Source organism: Natator depressus, chromosome 27, assembly GCF_965152275.1.
Source record: "Natator depressus isolate rNatDep1 chromosome 27, rNatDep2.hap1, whole genome shotgun sequence".
Taxonomy (NCBI): Eukaryota; Metazoa; Chordata; order Testudines; family Cheloniidae; genus Natator; species Natator depressus.
In genome coordinates, this window is record NC_134260.1 from 1,910,892 (window position 1) to 1,933,006 (window position 22,115).

Consider the following 22,115-nt stretch of genomic DNA (forward strand, 5'->3'; position numbering starts at 1 on the left):
GGCATGCAGCCATCTCTGCAGTGGGCGCTGATGAGAGACCCCCACTTATTTCAGGGGTGACTGGATTGGAGTCCTGGCCCCAGGGGCAGAGACACAAGTGCTGGGATCAGCCCCACAGGTGATGGGCCACAGGAACCGGGGGCATAAGGCCATGGGCAATAAAGGGTTATGGCCTTGAAATGCAGGTGCCCCTGGCCTGGGCCTGCTTGGCCCCAGGCGGGGATTATGGTTCTAGCTGCTGAGAGGGGAAAGAAGCAGAGCTGGATCCAGGGCACCTGGAGCAGACTTGGCTGAGCACTAGGCGTGTCCTGTGTGGATGGCCACCTTCATTCCCTTCCCCCGGGGCTGGGGACGTGGGAGCTGAGGGTTGGGCCTGGCTGACGAACTGACGGCTTCAGTACATTGACCCACAACCAGACGAACCAGATCCACTCTGGAGACTGCGCCCAGCATGGCAGGGACCAGCAAGGAGACAGGCCTAACTGGCTAATCACTGGGGGTTATTCATCCACCTAGGCTAATCACTGCTGGCTTCTGCCATCTGTGCCATATTAACCCTCCCTGACCCGATGCCCCACCCAGGGCACCACAGCTTATTTCTGGAGCCCAGAAGTCAATGCTGCCTCTGGGGAGAACAGTTGTCAAAGCACTTCCATTTATACAATGTCTTTCCCTGCAAACGGAGCACATCCCCTAGCACTGAAATGCAGCCACTGCTGAGGGCTGAGCATGGCAGCTGTTTAACATCCCAGCGTGGGGCAGGGTGGCTGCTCCCCAGCTTCGCGGGAGCATTGGGAGGCTATGCCATGGTACAGCTCTGAACAGCACACGGTGCTCAGAGCGGAGTGACTGCAAATTCCACCGCGGAGGCAGCGGGATGAACTGGGGGCCTGGGATGGTGCAGGTAGAAGTGATGGGGGATGAAGTTAAAAGGGACAGTTTAGGCTGAGCCATGAGGTGCGTGGCGCTGTATAGACCCAGAGATCTCCTGGGCTGGACCCTGCATCAGGAGCCAGGGTCACTGCTGCCAAGTGGGAGTGGCAGGTGGGTCCAGGGAACGTCACCCAGGATATCCGGGGATCGGAGCCTCACGCTGGGAGGCAGAGGGAGCTGGGGCCTGGGAGAGAGCTCCTGCAGGGGAAGCCCCAGGAATCACCACGCGGGGGAAGAGAGCTGAGGCGGAGGGTTCTGTCTGGTGGAGCCTCCATTGCTCGGGACATTTAAAACTAGCACATTACAAGAGGGACCACTCCTGCTTGGGGGGCAGGGGGGGTGGCTCCATGAGCCAATAGGCCTTCTCCATCTCGAGCTTTTAGAATGGCATCACTCCACCCAGCATGTGGGGCAGACCCACAAAAACTCAGGGGCTGGTCCTGAGGTGACCCTGATGATCAGTGCAGGGGCAGACACGTGCCGTGGGAGGGGGCTCTGCCCTGGGAAGCGAGGGACAGGGCAGCCTCGCAGAGTCCATCTCCCGAGGTTCGGGGGAAGGAGCGGCTCAGCTGGAGCCAGTCCGAGCACAAGCAGGAAAGACGCGTCTCACACTGAGCAAGAGATGCACTAACCGCACCCAGATCTGGTGCAGGAATAATCACCAGCCCAGCTTGTGTCTGAAAGGCAGGGGCCTTGCGTTGCCCCTCGCTACTAGCACCACCATCAGAAGCTCTCAAATCCCTGCCCATGATCAGCTCTCACACTCACCGGATGGAGGGAGATTGTCCCCATGGCACAGAGGAGCAGTGACTGGCCCACGGTCACACAGAGGATGGTAGAAAGGAACAGAACCCAGGAGTCCTGGCCCCCAGGTCAGCGGAGTACGGCCGGAGCAATGGTTCACACTCCTCCCTGAAGTAGGCTGAAGGCGCCAGGTTTGCCACTGCTCCAGTTGTCTCTCGACCTGCTCCAGGATCAGACAGGAACCTGTCCTGTTCACCCCACCCTGCTGGGCCCCTGCTCTTGGGCATCCTGCACCCAGGCCCCAACAGATCCTCTTGCAATGGCCCCACGGAGACAAGCCGCCGGGGAGCGATTGCTGCACTCCCCAGCATGGCGGCTGCCTCTGCAGTAGGCGACAGCAATGGTGGGGAGACAGACCCCTGGAGCCCACCTAGACCTTTACCAGACCACTCAGAATAAATGGCAGGTGCAAGAGTCAGATCTTCCCTCCCATGCAAGCTATGGTGGCACCATGGCCTAGTGGGTAGGGCCCTGGATTGGGCATCAGGAGGCCTGGGTTCTACTCCAGAGTTGGACACTGAGCTGCTGGGTGACCTTGGGCACGTCCCTGCCCTCGCTGGGCCTGAGGGGCCACAGGTCGCCTGTGTCTGTGTCTGCAGTGCCAGCACAATGGGCCCTGATCTCACTGGGGGCCTCTAGTGTTACTGGAATAGAAACGCCCCCCTGCAGCCCTGCTGGGGCAGGATACCCCGACCTGCCCAGGAGAATGGGGGAGGCAGAAACAGACTCCAATTCCCTGCCCAAGCTTGGAATTTGTTCAGCACATTTTCCCCCAAGAAAGAATAAAGTGCATCTACCCCCCTGCAGCAACTGGCTGAGCCACTCCCAAGGCCCCCATGCCCTCACGGCGCTCAGCTGGGTCGGGGGCAGGACCCCACAGGGCTGGGCCCGCAAGGAAAGCCAGGGCTTAGCTGAGCAGCCTCTGGCCCCAAACCCACTGACCCCATCTGAGGAGCAGGGCCAGTCGCCTTGCCCCAGGCTCAGGGTTGACAGGAGCCTCACCTGGCAGCAGAGCCCGGCCTGCCTCCTGCCCAGGGTCTCTGGTGGTGCTTAACCTGGCCTCAGGGCCAGCTCCTCACTGCAGCACCACGTGGCTCCAGCTCAGTGTCAGATCAGGTAGGTCCAGAGCTGCCCCCACTTCGTGGGAACGTCACGCAGAGCCAGGCAGCCCCTGCCCTGGCCCGGGCTGACCAGCGCAGGCTTCCAAAAGCCAAGGCCACTGACTCCGCTCCCTGGGTCAGGTCTCCATCCCTTACGAGGTGAGGCTCCGGGGGCCGGAAGCGAGCAGGTCCCCAGGCTTGGAGCATTCCCCTCTCCCACCCGCAGCACCAGCTATGGGGTCTGCTCGGCCCTCCCGGGACCCTGATGCCAGGAGAGAACCCGCCGCTCGCGCTCCATGGCTGGCTGACGCAAGGAGCTGCTAAGATGCCGGAGGCTGCTTAGCTTGTTGCTGTGACAGAGCAGCCGCCTGCTGCTCCCACCTCTATTTTAAGAGCAAGCAGCAGCTTCTCTCCGCACATGGAGTCACTGTGGTTGCTCAGCCACCCTCGGTCCCAGCCTCTCACACCCCCTCCCACACTCCCCGCGGCTCCAGGTCCGCGCTCCCTCCGCTACCTCACAGGCCCAGGTGCAGCGCCCACCCAGGCAGCCAGCAGAGAGCCCACGGGTCAGGGCGGGGCCGCACGGCCAGACGGGGCGGGGAGTCATGCGGAGGAGGCAGGGACGGTGACTGGGGACAAGATTCACTGCCAGTCCAGGTGCTGGGGAGTATGACCAGGGAAGGGCTGCCAAGCAGCAGGAGCTCCTTCCACCCCAACCCACTCCTGTGCAGGATTGTACAGAGGGGCAGGTGGGTCTAACCTGTTCAGTAACTTCTGGGCTTGGTAGGAGGGGGAGTCCGCAGCGCTCAGCCCCAGCATGGGTCAAGCTGCTCAGCTGCAGAGGAGCCTTATAAAAGAATGGCAGGAATGGGTCACTGCCTGGGCTGGAGAAGAGAATCATTGCGTGTGATGCCAGAAGGGATCGTTACGCTCATTGGGTCTGGCCTCCTGTATAACACAGGCCAGGGAACCTCACCCAGCCCAGACCTTCTGGTTGAGCCAGAGCGGGGCCGTGAGAAAGACACACCCAATGATGTAAAGGCTCCAGGCCACAGAACTCTACGTCAGTTGTTCTAATGGTTATAAATTGTGCCTTGTTTCTAATCTGAGTTTCTCTAGTTTCAGCTCCACACCGCTGGATCTCGTTATGCTTTTGTCTGCTAGATTAAAGTGCCCTCTGCTATCAGAAATCTCCCCACATAGGGACTTGCAGACCATAATTATGTCACCTCTCAACCTTAACTAAATACACTGAGCTTCTTCAGTTTCTCTCCCTAAAGCCGGGCTGCAGGTCTCTTCTCAGCAATTTGTCAACATCCCTTTTGAAGGGTGGACACCAGCCCTGGACACAGCAGCCAGGAACAGTCTCACCAATGCCATACCAATGCACCTTCACCTCCCTCCTTCCACATGCACAGATTGCATTCGCTCCCTTAGGCCTGGTCTGCACCTGGAAGGGCTTGCTGTGTTCCTAGTGGAGACACAGTTTATGCTGATCCCTGAAAGAGTAAGCCACCCTTGGAGAAGGACTTTTTGCCCTGTCTTGTGAGTGTGATCTACTTTCTTTGTTCCAAGGGGTCTGACCTTCCACCTACCTGCATGAAGACACACATTGTGCATGTGAGGCCATCCTACCCAGTTATCCAGATCGCTCTGTAGGAATGACCTGTTCCCATCATTGTTTACCGCTTGCTCAGCGTGTCTCATCTGCAGACTTTACCAGCAATGCTTATAGTTTGTTCCAGATCCTTAATACAGATAGTGACTAGCAATGGGCCAAGCACAGATCCCTGTGGGACCTTACTGGAAACACCCCTGCTGGATGACAATTCCCCATTAACAAGTCCTTTTTCAGATCTATCAGTTGGCCAGCTTTTAATCCATTCAACATGTGTGGCACCGATTTTGTGCAGTGCTATTTTTTAAATTAGATTGCGGCCAGAGTCTTCAAGAGAGCTCCTCCGGGCCAGATTTTCCAAAGTGCTCAGCTCCCATTTTAAGCACCAGAGTAAGAGCCAGTTTTTCAGAAGAGCAGAGCACAGTGGGCTCAGAGCTCGGTGGAGAATCTGGTCCCAGTTGTGGGTGCTGAGCACTTGGAAACTGAGAACTTGAGCCCAGCTGGTCCACTGGTTGGACTGGTGTGGTCAGCGTAGGAGGCCAGGCGAGATGGACCAATGATAAGATCCAGTGGGGGCCACGGCTGCTCCAACGCGGCAGGCTACAAGAGTGCAGCAGGAGCCAGAGAGACTGGCCAAATGGATGTGCTCTGATTCACTGAAGCAAACCCACTGTTCATGAACACTGCGCAGGCCTGGTGTAGACAGCCCAGTGAGCTCACAGAGCTGGTTGTTGCTTTCCCTGGTAACGGGGTTGGAATTCCCTGGGGCTTTAGACAAGCCCAAATCGCTTCCCTACCTCATGACCCCACCTGGATTCTGCTGGTCGCTTTTAGATCTGAGGAGGAGAAAGAAAAAAACCCTGCCTGGGTGAAGAAAGGGAGTTTGTACAACCTGCATCAGGGGAGTTTCACCCGCCCTGCCCTGGAACCGCAGCTCCCACTGTTGTTATCCCCAGCTGGCAACACCCCCACCAGTTCCCATCTTCTGAGCCCCCTCCCGGCCTGCGCATAAGCCCCACAGCCAAATTCTGAACAGAGCTGTTGCGAGGGAGGGTCATGTGGCCTCGCCAGCCCAGCTGAAAATTCATTCTGCTATTTTTGGCCGGGCCTGCCTTCAGCCCCTGCTCACATTCCCCTCCCCGCATCTTTGGCCTCAATTCCCAGCTCCATCTTCCATTCCGGACCCTCTCCCCACCCCTCTCGGTGCCAGCAGAGAAGCACCTGGGCTTGCAGGCTTGTGGGCACCGGGGAATTCTAGCAAACTGCCCCTGGAAAAGCTGCACCAGTGGGAATCCCTCCCAAGCCTGGACCGAGGGCACGTCCAGGCGGAGAAGCTGACGGGTAATGCTGCAGCAGAGTACCTCTGGGTAGATGCTCTTCTCCAAAAGAAAAGCGATTTTATTCCAGATTAGACTGACTTTATTCTGTTCCCATGGGCAAGTTCTAGAGGAACAGCTATTCTGCTAGAGCAATTCCGGTGTAACTCGCCATGGAGAAAAGGCTTTAATAATCAAGGATAAAAAGCACTGACTACAGCCAGGAATCCTGACCTGCAATCCCCTTGCAATTCCAGCCCTGGGCTGTCCCCTGTCCCCCAGCTCTGCCTGTGCCCCTCAATTCCAACCCCCAGCCCCCTGCTATCCCACCCCCAGCTCTGCCAGAGTACCTCATTCCTGACTTACAGGCTCATCCTCTGGTCCTCAGCCCCTTACCACAGTTCAGCCTGCCCCTCAGCCATCTCCTGCAGGACCCCTGTAATTGCCAGGCCTGGCTTCTCCTGAGCCCAGGTTTCCTTTCATGCTGTATTGTGTAACTGTGTCCTCATCCCTTGCTGTGTTTCTGTGACGTGACTGTTCTGTGGGGATAGGCCGTTGCTCATCCCCTGTCCTGGAGGGCCAGAGCTCTGCCTTTTGGCTGGTCCCTACCATTTGACCTGTCCAGCTTGGGTAGCCCTCTGAGAAATGACAACTCCTGCTGGCACAGCTTACAGGGTGACTGCCAAGGGGCAGTCCCCAGCAGGGGACTTTACAACACAGAGAGATCTCCAGGATAGACAGGGATGGCAGAGCTTTGTCCTAAGTGATGTCCGATGCCATGAGAAGGATTCAGAAACTCACCCGCTGGTAACCTCAGTCCTGTTGCAGTCCAGGTCTCTGGGGGTGAAAGGCTAATGCATTAGGCCACATGCTTGACCCACACTGCAAATCTCTCTCTGTCCAAAGACCTAGCTGGTTCTAGTCCAAGGGAACTTGCATGGGGCTGCAGTGCCATCCCAGCTGCCTGCAAAGCCCAGCCCAGCCAAGCCCCAACATTTCCACTTTGCTGGTGCAGCTACAGCTGCCAGGAGCTGCCAGAAAGCATGGGATGGTGTGCACATGAATTGCACCCACAACGCAACGCAGATACCAGCAACCAACCACTCTTGTGAATAAACTTTGAACTAACCAGCATGCAGGCCCCTGCTGAGGGTAATGTTTTACCCACCAGCTTGCCATTACAGAAAAGCGTTTAGAGAGGGCTGTGAAAGTTCACAAGCAGATTTAGAAGGATTGGGACCTAGATAAATGCCAGGCTCCAATTCCTGCATGCCTAGCAAAAACCACCCCCCATGCTCAGAGCAGGCTCTGGCATGGGGGAGTCCACGGGAAGAAGGAAGAGAGATTGGGACATCACCAACGTTTCACAAGAGTCAGAGTTCCCAAGTTACTGCAAGCAGGCACCCTGCTGTGAACTCCCTCTTGCAGAGCTAGGCATAGGGTCCTGGAGGTCCGGATGGGACTAAGACACGCTGTTCTAATAATGCTACTTTGCTCTTCTCGTCACCTTTCAGCCCAGGATCCTAAACGGCTTCGCATGCATTCAATCAGCTTCACAATGTCCCCATCTTCCCAATGGAGAAACAGAGGCCCAAAGCCACCCAGCCAGGGAGTAACAGAACCCAGAAATCCTGACTCCCAGTCCCCTGCTGTAACCAGCAGACCATGCTCAGCCTTCAGCGCTGGGAGCAACACACCCTGGGAGCACACTGTAGATGTAATCGTCATCTTACCCTCATATAGCCCCTGCCTCACCCCAAGCGGCATGTAACCTATAAACATAGAACCACCGAAACTCAACCACCCCTGCAATGGAAGGCAAATTTTGAACAAAGAATCCAGGCCCAACCCCCCCCCCCCCAACCCACAACTGCATAGAACCCATGTATCTATGGCACATACAAGGACGAAAGGGTTGGTGGACATTGCTGATGGTAGAGCCGGTGTTCCAGGCAAGGCACGAATTCCAGGCCTGGTACTGATTACTAAGCCACCCACTCCTGCAATTGGTGTAAAAGACAGCAAAGTCTTGAAAAGAATGCATGAGCCTTGACCTGAGCTTTCCCAGCCAGCAGCAGAGTGAAACCAACATGATCCTTGTCAGTTTAAGGACTGCCTGGTGCTGAACAGCAATAGTGAAAACTGACCAGAGTCTTGTCAATTGTGCTGGGCTCAGCGCTAGGAACATCCCATGGGGCACTGCCTGGGTGGTACCAGGGTCTCGTGTGCAATCTTTGCTGTGTGTCTGTAACAGCCGGAAACTTTGTATTTTTACAGCAAAAGCTGCAGGAACTGAGAGCCGAGCCCCCTTCTCTTGCCAGGGGCAGCAAGGAAGTGGCTCTTTCCAGGCTTACAGAGGGCAGTAAACTCAAACTGCCCACGTTCTACTGGTCCCATTGAACTGCATGGCTAACCCCTTCCCCCAGCCTTTGGGAGGTGCACAGACATGGCTTTGTTAAAAGTCAGATCAAAACAAGACCCCCGCCAGGGGCCTTCCGAGGCTGTAGCTCAAGCAGGAGTTCTAGGCTCCTGGGGCAAGATTCCCTGGCTGGCCTGCACAGGGGGTCAGACTAGATGATCATAATGGTCCCATCTGGTCTCAAAATCCATGACACTGTGAAGAGACTATTAAGGGAAATACTCACAGAGCAAAGCTCCTGTTGTGTGTAGGCTCTGATTAACTGACAGGAAACAAAGGGTCATGCAAGGGAAGCGCCCAGGAGCTCAGGACTGGACCATCCAATTCACTGTGTATATGGAGGGCACCAAGGATGATATGAAGTCATTTGGGCTAGTTTCGCTAGTCTTCGCTTGGAGTCAAAGCATTGTACAAAAATCACTGAATGAAGTCGCACAGCCCTGCTGGGAGGAAGCTTATCCCCATGCTACAGATAGGGAAACTGAGGCTCAAGAAGGGAAAAGGACTTGCCCAAGGCCACGCAGCAAGCCAGTGGCAGAGGCAGGAATAGAGCCCAGTTTACCTCATTACCTGTGACCTCACCACAAGACCACACATCCTTTAAAAAAAAACAACAACCCATGATGGAGGAGATTGTGAGAAACACCAAGTGGACGTGAAGGTACTGAAGGACTTGGCAGAATGACAGGAGGGGAAAGGACCAGTTTAGGGAACATGTAAAGCACCTGTCACCAGAGTGTCTGCGGTAGGTGCTGTGCAGGGATTACATAACTGTACAGGCAAGACCAAGAGTGCGAGGAGCTGAAATCCCATTTCCAAAAGGGACTCAGGCACTCAGGAGCTTAGTCTCCCTTATGCACTTTCTGAAAACGGTGCCCCAAGCCTTGTTACAACTTGATCAAGTGCAGCATGCAGCAGCAAACGGATGGACGCTGAACTTGGGAGAGCCCCGAGACATGAGTTAGGACTCGCCCCAGGAGTGAAGGAATCAGGAGCAGCAGGCTCCCCAAATGGGATAAAAGGGGAAAAATGCAATTCACAATATGGTTTAATTACGGCCTCTTAACTTAAACCAGAAGTGGAACCCAATGTGCAGCTCTGTGCCCAGTTTTCATCACCTCGTCCTGAGGTGGAGAAGAGGCTGAAAAAGGCCTAGAAGAAGGAGAGGAAAGCTGGTGACAAGGATGAAAGTGGGAGGGGGGGGGTTGTCTCTAAAACAAGGAATTTCAAAATCAAATATTGTTTAGCATGGAAACCAGTAGCATTAAAGAGGGTATGACCGAGGTGTTGAAGATTTCAAAGAGCTCTAGTGACTGTGAAAGCTGGACTGTTCCCTTCTGTCTGTGCTTGTCCCATAACTGGATGGGGGGTGGGGGTGGGGGTGGGGGGAGAAGCCACTCAATTAAATTAGAGGGCAACAAATTGAAGCAGCATATAAACAACTTGCGGAATTCCTTGCTGCAGGAGGGCAGAGTGTCAAATCTGAGACTAGATTTAAAACAAGGATGGACTCCAAATAACAAAGACGCACTGCCATGCAACTTAAGGACACAAACTGATGGCTGCAGAGGTCAGGAAGGAACAGTTCACCTCCTCTGGTGTGCAGCACTGCACAGGGGGCTGAGTGCATTACACCCACACACACTTTCATTGGAATATCAGGCATTGGCTGCTGCCAAAGGCAGGATCACGGACTAGTTGGACCAATGATGCAATCTGACAAACGATAGTTTCCAAAACATCTAAAATTCTAGGCCGTGCCAGGAGTGGGCCAAGCACTAAATCTCTGGGTTAGAATTTAACCCCTTCCCCCCAGGTCTGTCTCCCAACAATCCCAAAGATCAAGGCATTGAATCAAATTACAAATCAAAGGGTGAGGGAAGTGATGTGTCAGAACCTCATTGCTCCTGCCTGGGGGGTTCCCCTGGCCAACGCCCGTCCATTTTAAATTGACATTGTGAACCATCCATTCTCTCTTTTTTGAAAGCAGAGAGAGATCTGCTTCCGTTTGCAAGGCACGGGCCCAGCTAGCCAGGCAGCCGAGGAAAGGTCATGTAACAAGAACACAGGAGGGAAAAGTTATGGTGCCTATGGACCTCAGGGCGGGCATGTGACCGGGTGGGCGTGCAGTGGGGTCCCCTCAGAGATGCCTGATGTCAGCCGGGTTTTCTCGTGCTCTTACACACCCGCCCACAGCAAAATTTCTCCAGGAGGCCTGATATTTCCTCCCCGAGGGACAGAGGCCAAGAAGCTTCACGCACTAGCTTCAAGGAAGGAGTGGAAGGTCTTGGTGACCTTCTCTCTGGACACCGGACCATCACGCTTGGATTGAAATGGGGGCCGGGCTGGCCATTCCTGTGTGCTGGCTCCCCATCCCAGTGACTTGGACACCATGGGGCCTGCCGCTTTGAGGCCCTCCCTGCTCCAATGGGCAAGTCCAGAAAGTTGTCTTACAGGCCAGCCAGAGGGGGAAGGTTACAGGTCCCCCTGGGTGTGATGCACCCTCAGACACTCTCTGGCAATTAAATAATAGACGCTGTCACTGTACATTGTTCCCCACAGAGACCCACTGGGGCTGCGGGGAATGCAGGTGGGCGGGCGGTCCTGGGGACACAGTGACTTACCAGCACATGGGTGAATCTTTCCTCCAGCTCCCCAGCGCTGGGCATGGGCTGCTTCGGGGCTGCAGGCTGCTTGGCTGGCAGAGCTGTCGCTGGTGGCGGGGTCTTAGTCTCCTTCGCCGGAGCCTGGTCCATGCTACCGGCCGCGTTGCCCATCCTGCTCCTCCTGCCCAGCCCAGAAAGCTGCTTCCAGGCTCCCAAATCCAGATTGGAAAAGAGGAAGGGGCCAAAAAGGAGGAAACTTTCCTCCCAACGCGCGAGGGGTCGGCGAAAGCGGGGCCAGCTCCGAGCCCCCGCCTGCACCCAAGGGGGGCTGTCCCAGGAGCTCCCCGCACTCCCAGCCTCCCCCGCGGATCAGCAGCGGGTGCCAGGCGCGGCTGCTCCCCTGCGGGGCTCCATCTCCACGCGGGCGGGTCTCAGCGGCTCCCAGGGTGTCGCCTCGGCCCGGGCAGCCCCCGGCGCGGCGCGGCTCGGCTCGGCTCGGCGCGGCGCGGCGATTGCAGCAGGCGCTGGCTGGGGCTGGGGGAGGAAGTCAGGGAGCAGCTGCAAGGGGCTGCGGTTCCGCGGTGCGCGCTGGGCAGGAAGCGAAGCTGCAGCCGGGCTCGTGTTTCGCTGTCTCTGTTTGTAACTTCGGGTGCCTCGGGCTGCAGCCCCGGCCCCCCGCAATGGCCCCTCCCCGGCCGGCCCCTCGGCCAGGGGCCACGCACGGCCCAAGGGGGCTAGGGAGAGCCGGGGGCCGGCGGCTCCGCCCGCTCCCCCAAGGCAGGAGCCATGGCCCGGGGAGGCAGGGCCCAGGCACCTGCCGGGAAGGGGCTCTCGGAGCAGAGCGCAGAGGCGCGGGAGCGAGTGGGCTCCAGGGTCCCAAAGCCCACGGCTCCGCGGCCCAGATCCGCGACTCAGCCGCCGAGCGGGAGTCCGGCTGCGGGCTGGAGCCGGGAGGGACCGGGTCGGGCCGCTGCTTCTTCAGCGGGGAGCCTGGCCCGGCTCTGCCCCGCGCTGGGCAGGCCCTTCGGAAGCTTGAGCGAGCCCCCCGACAGCCCCTTGTGCCCTGGGCTGAGACCAGTCTCATGCCCCCCCCGACAGCCCCTTGTGCCCTGGGCTGAGACCAGTCTCATGCCCCCCCCGACAGCCCCTTGTGCCCTGAGCTGAGACCAATCTTATGCCCCCCCCCCGACAGCCCCTTGTGCCCTGAGCTGAGACCAATCTTATGCCCCCCCCCGACAGCCCCTTGTGCCCTGGGCTGAGACCAGTCTCATGCCCCCCCCGACAGCCCCTTGTGCCCTGAGCTGAGACCAACCTCATGCCCCCCCCAGCAGCCCCCCGTTGATTGTGCTGGATTAGGGCTTCCCCCGGGCCTGGCGCTCTGCTCTGGGCCGGGCCGGTGACTGGCTCTGGGCAGGGGGAGCTAATGCAAGGGGCTACTTCCAGGTGCTTCCCTTGGTCACTGTGAATTGCAGCCTAGGCCCCTGAATTGTCAGCTCCCGGCCTAGGGTGCCCTGGGATCGTCGCTCCTTTTCACTTTCACTTCCCACGGGCCAACTTTCCTTCGCCGCCTGGATGCCTCCAGGAAAAGGGGGAAAGAGAAGGACAGCTCAGTGAGGCAGGTTTCTGGCACAGAGACATGTCCACTTTGGGTAGCCAGGCTCCTGGGGCGCTGGCTCGCAGCGGCACCACAGACAGTGTCTCTGTAAATGAAAATGAAGCAGGCGCAGGTAGTGTCCACCCGCTGACCCTGTGGCTTGCCTGGCATCCCCTGCCTTAACCAGCGCCTTGTCCTGCCCGCCTGCAGGCCCTGCCTTGTTCTCCACCCTCCTTCGACTTCTCCGGCTAGTGAGGCAGGGATCCTGCAAAGAGCTGGGACCAGTGTGGCACTTGCCTGGACAAACCTTATTGAATTACGTGTCTGTATCGATGTGGGCCGGGGATTGTAGGTCATTTCATGGGGGAGGGGGACCACAGCCCCCTAGGAACTGAGTGGGGGTGGGGGAAGCGCAGTCACTCAGGAGAGGTGCCATACCCTGGAGCAACTCTCCCATCTACTGGGTCAGACTGGATTCTCCAGAGACCAGGGCTGGCTTTAGGGGTCACAAGCAGGGCAACTGACGGGGCCACCATGCCACAGGGGGCCCCGTGAAGCTAAGTTACATCATATCTACAGAGTCACTGGGATAAATGTAATGCAAGTACGACAGTCATTTCATCTCTAAAAGAGGAAATAAATCACACTAAAGCAGAGATTTCCAAACATTCAGGGCGTGAACGGTGACACCAGGCAACTCGGGCTTCAGCAGGTTGGGGGCCCACTCCTTAGTTTCCACCCCTGGACTCCAGTGAGTCTCACGCTGGCCCTGCCAGAGACCAGCAGACAAAGAAAGGACTTTTGGATAAATATCCTTCTTCCTGATCCAGCAAACGGACAGGACCTTCTGTCTTAGGGGCCCCCAATCCTTCCTTGGACAGGCTGGAAGGATTTTGGCCTATGAGGCTGTGACGAAGTGGGACTGTTCTTAATGTTTCCTCTAAATATTGTGGGGGTGCCTCAGTTTCCCCTATGCAGTTCTTAAGTATCTAGGTGGTGGGGTAAGAGTGTATGATCACTGCAGAGCCCTAGAGGGCAGGTGTGTGCAGGGGTCTGGACACAGAGAATGGCCGACACCCTGTTTCCTGGCAACTGATGGCCTGGGCCCTTCCCCCCTGCAAGGTGAGAGCTAAAGGGTTGGAGAACAAAGGAATCAGGTGACCTCCTGGCCCGGGAAAGGAACAAAGCCCAGAGGAGGAGGGGCTGGAGGGAGTTTCAGTTTGGGGCTGGCTAGGACATGGAGTGAAGTGCAGACGTGGCTGTCTGGCTCACTGCCCCCCAAAATGGACCCAGCTGAGGGGTCCTCTTCTCTGCACCTGCAAGCTCTGTTTTAGACCATGTTCCTGTCGTCTAATAAACCTCTGTTTTACTGGCTGGCTGAGAGTCCCGTCTGACTGCGAAGTTGGGGTGCAGGACCCTCTGGCTTCCCCAGGAGCCCCGCCTGAGCGGTCTCGCTGTGGGAAGCACACGGAGGGGCAGAGGATGCTGAATGCTCTGAGGTCAGACCCAGGAAGGTGGAAGCCGTGTGAGCTGTTTGCCCTGCGGACAGGCTGCTCACCGGAAGGCGACTGCCCCAGAGTCCTGACTGGCTTCATGGGGAGCAGTTCCAGAGCATCGCCCGGGCACTCCGTGACAGAGGCCCCACAAGACTGATGGGTGCTTGTTCTGAGCTGGGGCTTATGAACTTGTAACCCCGGAAAACCCCCTTGGTGGGGTCTAAAGGACTGACTCCTGCCAGAGCTTATGGGTGGGGTGCTCCTGGTGAGCTTATTAGCATGCGTGCAGGTTCTTTTATTGTTTTTAATCTGTTCTCTCTGTAATGCTCTTACCTTAAGAATAAATGGGCTTGCTTAGAAAGGGCTGGGTGGTAACTCCACCATTTACTGGGGCAACTCCACCATTTACTGCCTCTGAGGAGAAAAGTAAGACCAGCCAGCTTGGGCAGCCCAGCCATGTAGGCAGGGAGCTGGGCAGTCTGGAAATACCCCAGTCGGGAGGGAGAGACGCGGGTCTTTGCCCGAGAGAGCTGGTGGCTGGGGAGCTGGGATTTTACAGTGGCTGCCATGAGGGGGAATCGGGGTGCATTGCCCTGAACTGTAAAAAGAGTCTCATTCACTCTTCCCCTGAGTGCTGTCACTCCAGTGCCCTGAACGAGGGAGGATCCTGTGCAAAACAGGACTGCAACACAGGGTCAACGTCAGGGCAGCTGGTCCAGTGGTTATGGTGCTAGCCTGGGGCTAGGAGATGGGCGTTCCAGTCCCTGCTCTGCCCGGGGAATCTTGGGCAAGTCCTTGTCTCTCTGTCCCCCGCCCGTAAGGTGGTGCTGCTTGGGAAGTGCCATCTCCCAGGGGTGCAGAAAGGATGAATGTGGGAAGGAGCCAGAGAGGTACCTAAGGGCTAGGGTAAGGGGCACCCTAAGTCCTGGCATTTCCTGACTTTTGAGTGCTTGACTTTGCCATTTAAAGAACATTCTTGTAGTTAAATATTTTTGTATTTAATCCTGTAAGTTTTCTTTTAAAAAAGACAAATGTAAAAACAAATGGGGATATACGCAACTCCCTCCCGCCCATCATACAGCAGCAGGGTTTGAACCCGAACCTTCAGCACTGCTCAGGCTACCAACAGGAAACAGCTGTTACCCTGGGGATGGGTTGCTAGGGCCATTGGCTAGCTCTGGGGGTAACCTAGCATCTCTTTTCTCTCTCCTTCCCTCCCTCAGCTTGGGGGAGCTCCTGCCCCATGTGGTGCCCCCAGAGGGGAATGGGACACTGAAGCCGTGTGCAGGGTCCAGTCAGCAAGGGCCCCCTGCTGGGCTGTCTTCCCCACCCCAGGGAGAGGCTGGCTGCTCCATGTAGTGCGGCTGGGGCAGGAGGGTCCAGCCTCTTTGAATGTTCATGTTCACTTGTCATTTGGGCTGCTGCCAACATTGTGCTGAAAATGCAAGTGCTGGAAGGGGGGTGACGACTTCCAAATTCTGCATCTCCGCAAGCCCAGAGCAGAATTTCAAGGGAGAAAGAAAAGACACTTTGCAGATCCCAGGGCTTTCTCCCTCCTTGATTTCAAAGGTTTGCTGCAAACAGCAGAGGAATGGGAGTGTGGCAGGCGAAGACTGCAGGAATCTCTTATCATGGAAAATGTTATTCGACTTCTTATGGGTCGCTCCCAGCTGCCGCATAATTACAGACGTAGTTGTTGGAGGCACCAATCGAGATCGGGTTCCCATTGTGCCGGGCGCGATACAGAGAGACAGGCCCTGCCTCAGAGAGCTTACAGTCCAAACAGACAAGACAAAGAGTGGGAAGGGAAGTGACTTGCCCAAGGTCACCCAGCACAGCAGGGTCTCCTGTAGCCCGGGCTCATGCCCAGCACCCTCGCGCAGGAGCAAGCTAATGGAGCAATTCCTTTCGCTCCAGTGCCAGAGGCCTGTGCTTTGAAGCCGAAGGTCCAGCTAGGTCTGTTCTGGCTGACGGGGCGGGGCTGGGCTGGGCTGTGTTAAATGCACAGCACTCCATCCAGGCTAGCTGCTTGGCCCCAGAGGCGGCGTGGTCTGCTGGGCTGTACAGTCTCCCGGGGGGCGCCAGGTAGGGCAGCTTTGGGTTTGAGCACCACAGGCTGCCGAGCAGAGGCCAGGGGAGGTGTGAGCTAAGGGAAGCTCTCTCCAGCCAAGCCCAGAGGGTGAGAAGCCAGCAAGGCCATTTCTTGCATCCTCTCTGGGCTCATGGGCCAATCCATCTTTCCATCTCACGCAGCTGCCCCGCACGTGGCCCATCTACCCTGCCTTGCGGCCGGAGATGGCTTCTGAACCTGGCCGCGATCCCAAGTGAAGGAGCAGGGAATGTTTTATTTCATCCCCACCCCCCACCCCCGGCTATTAGCTCCTTCACCTGACCGTCATTTCCAGGCAGTGCTGTGCAGCCGGGCGGCTGGGAGCACCCAGAACCTCTGCCGGAGGGGAGCAGGGAAAGGGAGAGCTCAGCCGCAGGGAGGGAGGGGAGAGTCTGTCTGCTAGTGGGTCGAGCAGGGGACTGGGAGGCAGGACTCCTGGGTTCTATTCCTGGCTTCCCCGCCATTGTGCTGTGGGACTGAGCAAGTCATTTCACCTGGGTGCGCAGCGGTGTCTCCATTTGTAAGTGCAGGCTGACGGTCGCTCCCCGTGCCCCATGGAGGGCGAATGGATGTTTGCAACAGTTCCACGACCCCAGTCGGAAAGTTATTATAGCGGCCAGCGGCAAAAGTGCGTCCACCCGGCCTCGAGCAGGGGTCACGACCCAGAAGAGGAGCACAAACAGGGGCTTGCAACCTACATTCCCTGTAAGCTGCACCCCTGCCCCAGCCCAGCCCTGCCAGAGCTTCTGCGGAGAGAAGCCCCTTCCTCGGCTGGCCCAGGCCTGCTGGAGCTGCCACCGGGGACAGGCGCCTCTCACCGGCCCCGTGCTGCTGCCGCAAGAGAGGGCTGGGGGGAGTCCTCTCTTCCCACCGCAGTCCTGGGGCAGCCTGCCCCCCGAACCCCTCACACCCGGCCCCACCCCAGAGCCCACCCACCCTGCACCCCAACCCTCTGCCCCAGGCCTGAGCCCCCTCCCGCACCCCGAACCCCTCACCCCCGGTCCCACCCCAGAGCCCACCCACCCTGCACCCCAACCCTCTGCCCCAGCCCTGAGTCCCCTCCCGCACCCCGAACCCCTCACCCCCGGCCCCACCCCAGAGCCCACCCACCCTGCACCCCAACCCTCTGCCCCAGCCCTGAGCCCCCTCCCGCACCCCGAACCCCTCACCCCCGGCCCCACCCCAGAGCCCACCCACCCTGCACCCCAACCCTCTGCCCCAGCGCTGAGTCCCCTCCCGCACCCCGAACCCCTCACCCCCGGCCCCACCCCAGAGCCCACCCACCCTGCACCCCAACCCTCTGCCCCAGGGCTGAGCCCCCTCCCGCACGCCGAACGCCTTGTTCCCATCCCCCCCACATGAATTTTGTTATGTGCACCGATACGAAGGTGAGGCGTCACACATCACCTCCACCTTGGTGGACATAACAAAATTCATTCCACACATGGGTGGGAAAAATTAGAGGGCCACTGGTTGTAACTACACTTCCCTTCCTCCACTGCTGAATGGTTGCAGGGTCCTGGAGTGGGGATGGAAAAGCCCCTCCAGGCTGGCAGGCACAGCGCCCCAACTCAGGGGTCTCAAACTCAAATGACCACGAGGGCCACATGAGGACTAGTACATTGGCCCAAGGGACACATCACTGACCCCCCGCCCTTGCCCTGGCCTCGCCCCCACTCCACCCCTTCCATGAGGCCCCGCCCCTGTCCCACCTCTTCCCACCCCTTTCCCGAAATCCCCACCCCAGCTCTGCCCCCTCCTTGGCCCCAGGGGATGCAGGAGGGGTGCAGGGTGCGGCAGGGGGCTCAGGGCAGGGGGTTGGGGTGCAGGAGGGGTGTGGCAGAGGGCTCAGGGCAGGGGGTCTGGGGGCAGGAGGGGTGCGGGGTGCAATAGGGGGCTCAGGGCAGGGGGGCAGGGTGTGGCAGGGGGTTGGGGTGCCGGAGGGGTGCGGGGTGCGGCAGGGGTCTCAGGGCAGGGGGTCGGGGTGCGGGGTGCAATAGGGGGCTCAGGGCAGGGTGTGGCAGGGGGTTGGGGTGCAGGAGGGGTGTGGGGTGCGGCAGGGGGCTCAGGGCAGGGGGTCAGGGTGCGGGGTGCAATAGGGGGCTCAGGGCAGGGTGTGGCAGGGGGTTGGGGTGCAGGAGGGGTGCGGGGTGCGGCAGGGGGCTCAGGGCAGGGGGTCGGGGTGCGGGGTGCAATAGGGGGCTCGGGGCAGGGTGTGGCAGGGGGTTGGGGTGCAGGAGGGGTGCAGGATGCGGCAGGGGGCTCAGGGCAGGGGGTCGGGATGCGGCAAGGGGCTCAGGGCAGGGGGGCAGGGTGTGGCAGAGGGTTGGGGTGCTGGAGGGTTCGGGGGCGGGCTCCGGCCCGGCGCGCACCGGGGCCAGGGCAGACTTCCAGGCCTGCCTGCCCTGCCCCCGCGTCGCTCCGGGAAGCGGCCGGGACCGGGGGGGGAGGGGTCTGTGTGTTGCCCTGGCCGCGGCTCCAGGCACTGCCCCCCGCAGCTCCCATTGGCTGGGAACGGGGAACCACTGCCAATGGGAGCTTTGGGGGCGGTGCCTGGAGGAGCGGCCGGTGCAACACACAGACCCCTCCCCCCCCCGGTCCCGGCCGCTTCCCGGAGCGGCGCGGGGGCAGGGCAGGCAGGCAGGGAGCCTGCCCTGCCCCCGGTGCGCGCGGGTCTGGCTGGAGCCGCTCGAGGTAAATGCTGAGGGGCCGCGGGGAGCTGGCCAGCCGCAGAAAATAACCCCACGGTTGCATGTTTGAGACCCCTGGTCTAACTCCTCCTCCCTGCCCTGAGGGTCTCTAGCTCTTCAAGAGGAGCCTGTTTCCCCAGTCGCTCTCAAAGACGGCCGGTGGTCCGTGCCACGAGCCCCATGACTTGGAGGGGGAAGCTGAGACACAGGGAGGGCTGGTGACTTACTCACGGTCACACAGCAGACGAGGGCCAGGACTAGAACCCAGGTCTCTGCAATCCCGCTCCCAGCCTTGTGCACTGCCCACGAGCCCACACTGCCCCTTCCAGGCAGCTGCAGTTCCGGTCCCATGCGGCCTTTGAGCCTGGCACTCGTGTAATTTTACTCCCATCTTATTAATGAAGACACTGAAGCAATTACAGTCAGTGATGAGGCTGCAGCACTGGCGCCCCCTGGAGGAGCTGAGGCACCACAAAAACAGGGTACAAGTGTCATGAACAAGGAAGGACTCTGGACAATCAGCCCCTAGGGGCCAGGGCTGGCAAGTCAAAAGCAGCTATTGATTTTGGGAGTCTTGGTTTTTGGCTGCCCAGCTTGAGGCCCCATGAGCCGGTTCAACTCGGAACTCAAGGAGAAGGCTTAGGCCTCTGGCCTAGCGTTTATCACCCGGGGGAGCTAAGACTCGTTATTGCTACAGTAAGAGAATCAGCAGGACTGTAAGCTCCTTGGGGAAGGGACCTTCTTTTGGTTCTATGTTTGTGCAGCGTTTGGCCCCAGGGCATCTGGGGCCACAATTGGAGCCAGGCACCAGGAGATAGATACTCGTTAATCATCATAACTCAAAACCCCCTTTAACAAACAAACAACCCCCTTTCAGCCTCTTTTTATCCATCATCAAAAAGCCGGAAAGGGCACAAGTCCAGTGTGTTTAAACTCTAGCTCGGCGTGGTGTATGGCCCCGCCCCAGCGTTCGCAGGAGCTGCCCTCATGCCTTTCAGGATTCAGGCCCATCATTAATCAAGGGTAATTTGTAAAGCCCTCGTTGCACTCCCCTCCCCTCTCTGCCCTACATTGCTGTCGTTCCATCCCCAATCACAAGTCTTTCTAGGGCACCATTCCCCGAGGCACCCCCGGAGTAGGAGATCTAGGATTCAGCTTTTGGCTGATGCAGTGATACAGGAAACTCTTGTGCATGGGACCAAGGAGAATTCAGGACCTGCAAGGGGCTCTAGTGAGGACTTTGGGGTGTCCAGAGAGAGCCCCATTCTCTCTGGCACCAAAACACCACAAGCCTGGGTCTGGTAGCATTCTCACCAGTGCAACGTGGGTGTCTCATGCTACCAGCTCAGCCTGGGAACCGCTTGCACTGGTGCAGAGGGTGGCACAGAGTGCAGGGCAATGGTGAGGCAGGCCCCGGATTTGGGTGAGGGAATCGCTAAGTTCCCTGTGTTATTTTCAGTGGAGGAGGACGCTGCTTTCTCCACGATAAAGGCAGGATTTCCTCTGCTGAGTCAGGAGTACAGAGGGGGACTTCTTTTGGGCTCGCACTTTGCCAGACTGAGGGCATTGCACCAGGAGGCCAAGTGCCAGGCCTAGTTTACATCGAATGGGGCACATTGCAGCTGCTCAGAGGCTTAGTGAAGCCAATATAACCGGGGTGGCCAAACTGCGGCTTGCAAGTCACAGGTGGCTCTTTTACAGGTAAAGTGCAGCTTGCAGAGTCCCCCCGTCCCCATTTTCCACCTACCAGATTGGGGTGGTGGGAGCTCAGGGCTTCAGCCCTGCAGGAGGCACCTGCTGGGGCTTAGGGCTTCAGCAGGACAAGGGCAGAAGCCCTGAGCCCCGGCAGCCGTGCCCCACAGGGCTGAAGCCCCAAACCCCAGCAAATGCGCCTGGCTCTCAAACTTCTGAAGACTGTCGTATGCAGCTGGGAGGGTCAGTAACTTTGGCCACCCTGCCATATAAAGCTTTGGAAGGGACAGAAACCCTCCTGCTCCAGGGCTCAAGCTGACCACTAGGGAGCAGGGTCAGGAAGCTCCCATAACTGCTGGAGGTGGGGTTCTTGCCCCTTCCTCTGAAGCAGCTGGTGCTGGCAGCTCGCAGAGGCAGGACTCAGGACCCCTGTTCAGACCCAGCCTGGCCGTGCCCGTGTAAAGTGCTTGGACAAGCAGGGTCAGATTCTGATAGGGTGACCAGATAGCAAGTGTGAAAAATCGGGACGGGGTGGGGGGTAATAGGCCTCTATATAAGAAAAAGCTCCAAATATCGGGACTGTCCCTATAAAATCGGGACATCTGGTCACCGTAGATTCTGATCTCGCTTACCCGGGTGTTAATTACCCGGGTGTTAATAGCACTGTATGTAAGGGAGCAGTATGACTGCTCAGAGCTCCGGTATGAAACTGTGGAAAAACCTGAGTGTCTCTGGATTAAGTTTAGAAGTGTGTGCAACAAGAGTGATGTAGTGGTGGGAGTCTGCTATAGACCACCGGACCAGGGGGATGAGGTGGATGAGGCTTTCTTCCGGCAACTCACGGAAGCTACTAGATCGCATGCCCTGATTCTCATGGGTGACTTTAATTTTCCTGATATCTGCTGGGAGAGCAATACAGCGGTGCATAGACAATCCAGGAAGTTTTTGGAAAGCGTAGGGGACAATTTCCTGGTGCAAGTGCTAGGGGAGCCAACTAGGGGGGGCGCTTTTCTTGACCTGCTGCTCACAAACCGGGTAGAATTAGTGGGGGAAGCAAAAGTGGATGGGAATCTGGGAGGCAGTGACCATGAGTTGGTTGAGTTCAGGATCCTGACGCAGGGAAGAAAGGTAAGCAGCAGGATACGGACCCTGGACTTCAGGAAAGCAGACTTCGACTCCCTCAGGGAACAGATGGCCAGGATCCCCTGGGGGACTAACATGAAGGGGAAGGGAGTCCAGGAGAGCTGGCTGTATTTCAAGGAATCCCTGTTGAGGTTACAGGGACAAACCATCCCGATGAGTCGAAAGAATAGTAAATATGGCAGGCGACCAGCTTGGCTTAATGGTGAAATCCTAGCGGATCTTAAACATAAAAAAGAAGCTTACAAGAAGTGGAAGGTTGGACATATGACCAGGGAAGAGTATAAAAATATTGCTCGGGCACGTAGGAAAGATATAAGGAGGGCCAAATCGCACCTGGAGCTGCAGCTAGCAAGAGATGTCAAGAGTAACAAGAAGGGTTTCTTCAGGTATGTTGGCAACAAGAAGAAAGCCAAGGAAAGTGTGGGCCCCTTACTGAATGAGGGAGGCAACCTAGTGACAGAGGATGTGGAAAAAGCTAATGTACTCAATGCTTTTTTTGCCTCTGTTTTCACTAACAAGGTCAGCTCCCAGACTGCTGCGCTGGGCATCACAGAATGGGGAAGAGATGGCCAGCCCTCTGTGGAGATAGAGGTG

At 57.9% G+C, this 22,115-nt stretch overlaps 1 protein-coding gene across 10 annotated transcripts in view; it reads right to left on the reverse strand.

Moving 5' to 3' along the window:
- Nucleotides 1-11,250, reverse strand: part of FMNL1 (formin like 1) — a 69,403-nt gene extending 58,153 nt beyond the window's left edge. For 5 of the 10 annotated variants that reach the window (XM_074940431.1, XM_074940423.1, XM_074940426.1 and 2 more), the window contains exon 1: nt 10,815-11,250. In XM_074940431.1, coding sequence (XP_074796532.1) covers nt 10,815-10,967 — 153 coding nt within the window. In that variant the 5' untranslated portion in view covers nt 10,968-11,250. The remainder of the gene's footprint in view (nt 1-10,814) is intronic. The other 5 variants (XM_074940432.1, XM_074940429.1, XM_074940428.1 and 2 more) reach the window with 2 other exon arrangements.
- Nucleotides 11,251-22,115: the final 10,865 nt, after the last annotated feature.